We start from the raw sequence: 694 nt of genomic DNA, 5'->3' as shown, positions 1-694 counted from the left end.
GGCTGCAGCCCCGTCGCCCCCTTCACTCCTCCTCTTCTTCCCCTCTGCCACCCAAAACCGGTCTCTCGCGTGGTCCGGGAGGGGGTCGCGGGTCCCCGCCGGGCAGGCAGAGCTCAGCTTTTATTTACGAGAGCGTTTTGCACCGCCTCCGTGTCCGCCCGGCGCGGCCACCCCGCGCTTTGGGCCACGGGCGCTGCCATGTGAAGTGCAGCAAAGCTCCAGCAGCGCCGAGGGATGGGGACACATCGCTCTGCTGCCTTGCTCCCCCCTCTTGCACTGTCCCCGTGTCCCTGTTTCTCTCCAGTGCCCGAGGCCGCATGTCCCCACCGCCGGTGACCAGAGGGGAGCAGTGGCACAAGCTGGGGCACAGCCCAGCCCTCCCTCCACTCGCCTCCACTGCCATGGAGGGGGAGCGCAGGGGCTGCCCCCACGCAAGCCTTTTCCCAGAGCCCGCATCCACTGCACGCCGTCATGGGACCCATAGCACATTGCCACCAGCGATGATGGCCAGCAGCACGGCCACATCGGGGTGGCTGGTGGCACCCTGGTCACAAAACCCCTCACTGGCTGCAAATCTATCCCAGATGTAAAGTAAATTAGAATAGAGTAGACTAGAATAAACCAAGAATAGAATAAACCAAGAATAGAATAAGAATAAGAATAAGAATAAGAATAAGAATAAGAATAAGAATAA

General features: G+C 59.8%; 1 protein-coding gene across 1 annotated transcript in view; it reads right to left on the bottom strand.

Moving 5' to 3' along the window:
* Nucleotides 1-319, bottom strand: part of AMER2 (APC membrane recruitment protein 2) — a 2,670-nt gene extending 2,351 nt beyond the window's left edge. The window contains exon 1 of the mRNA XM_009890641.1: nt 129-319. Coding sequence (XP_009888943.1) covers nt 129-319 — 191 coding nt within the window. The remainder of the gene's footprint in view (nt 1-128) is intronic.
* Nucleotides 320-694: the final 375 nt, after the last annotated feature.

This window comes from Charadrius vociferus, unplaced genomic scaffold (assembly GCF_000708025.1).
Source record: "Charadrius vociferus isolate BGI_N301 unplaced genomic scaffold, ASM70802v2 scaffold278, whole genome shotgun sequence".
NCBI lineage: Eukaryota > Metazoa > Chordata > Aves > Charadriiformes > Charadriidae > Charadrius > Charadrius vociferus.
Note: the sequence above shows the minus strand (reverse complement) of the source record. Positions and strands in the feature narration are given on the sequence as shown.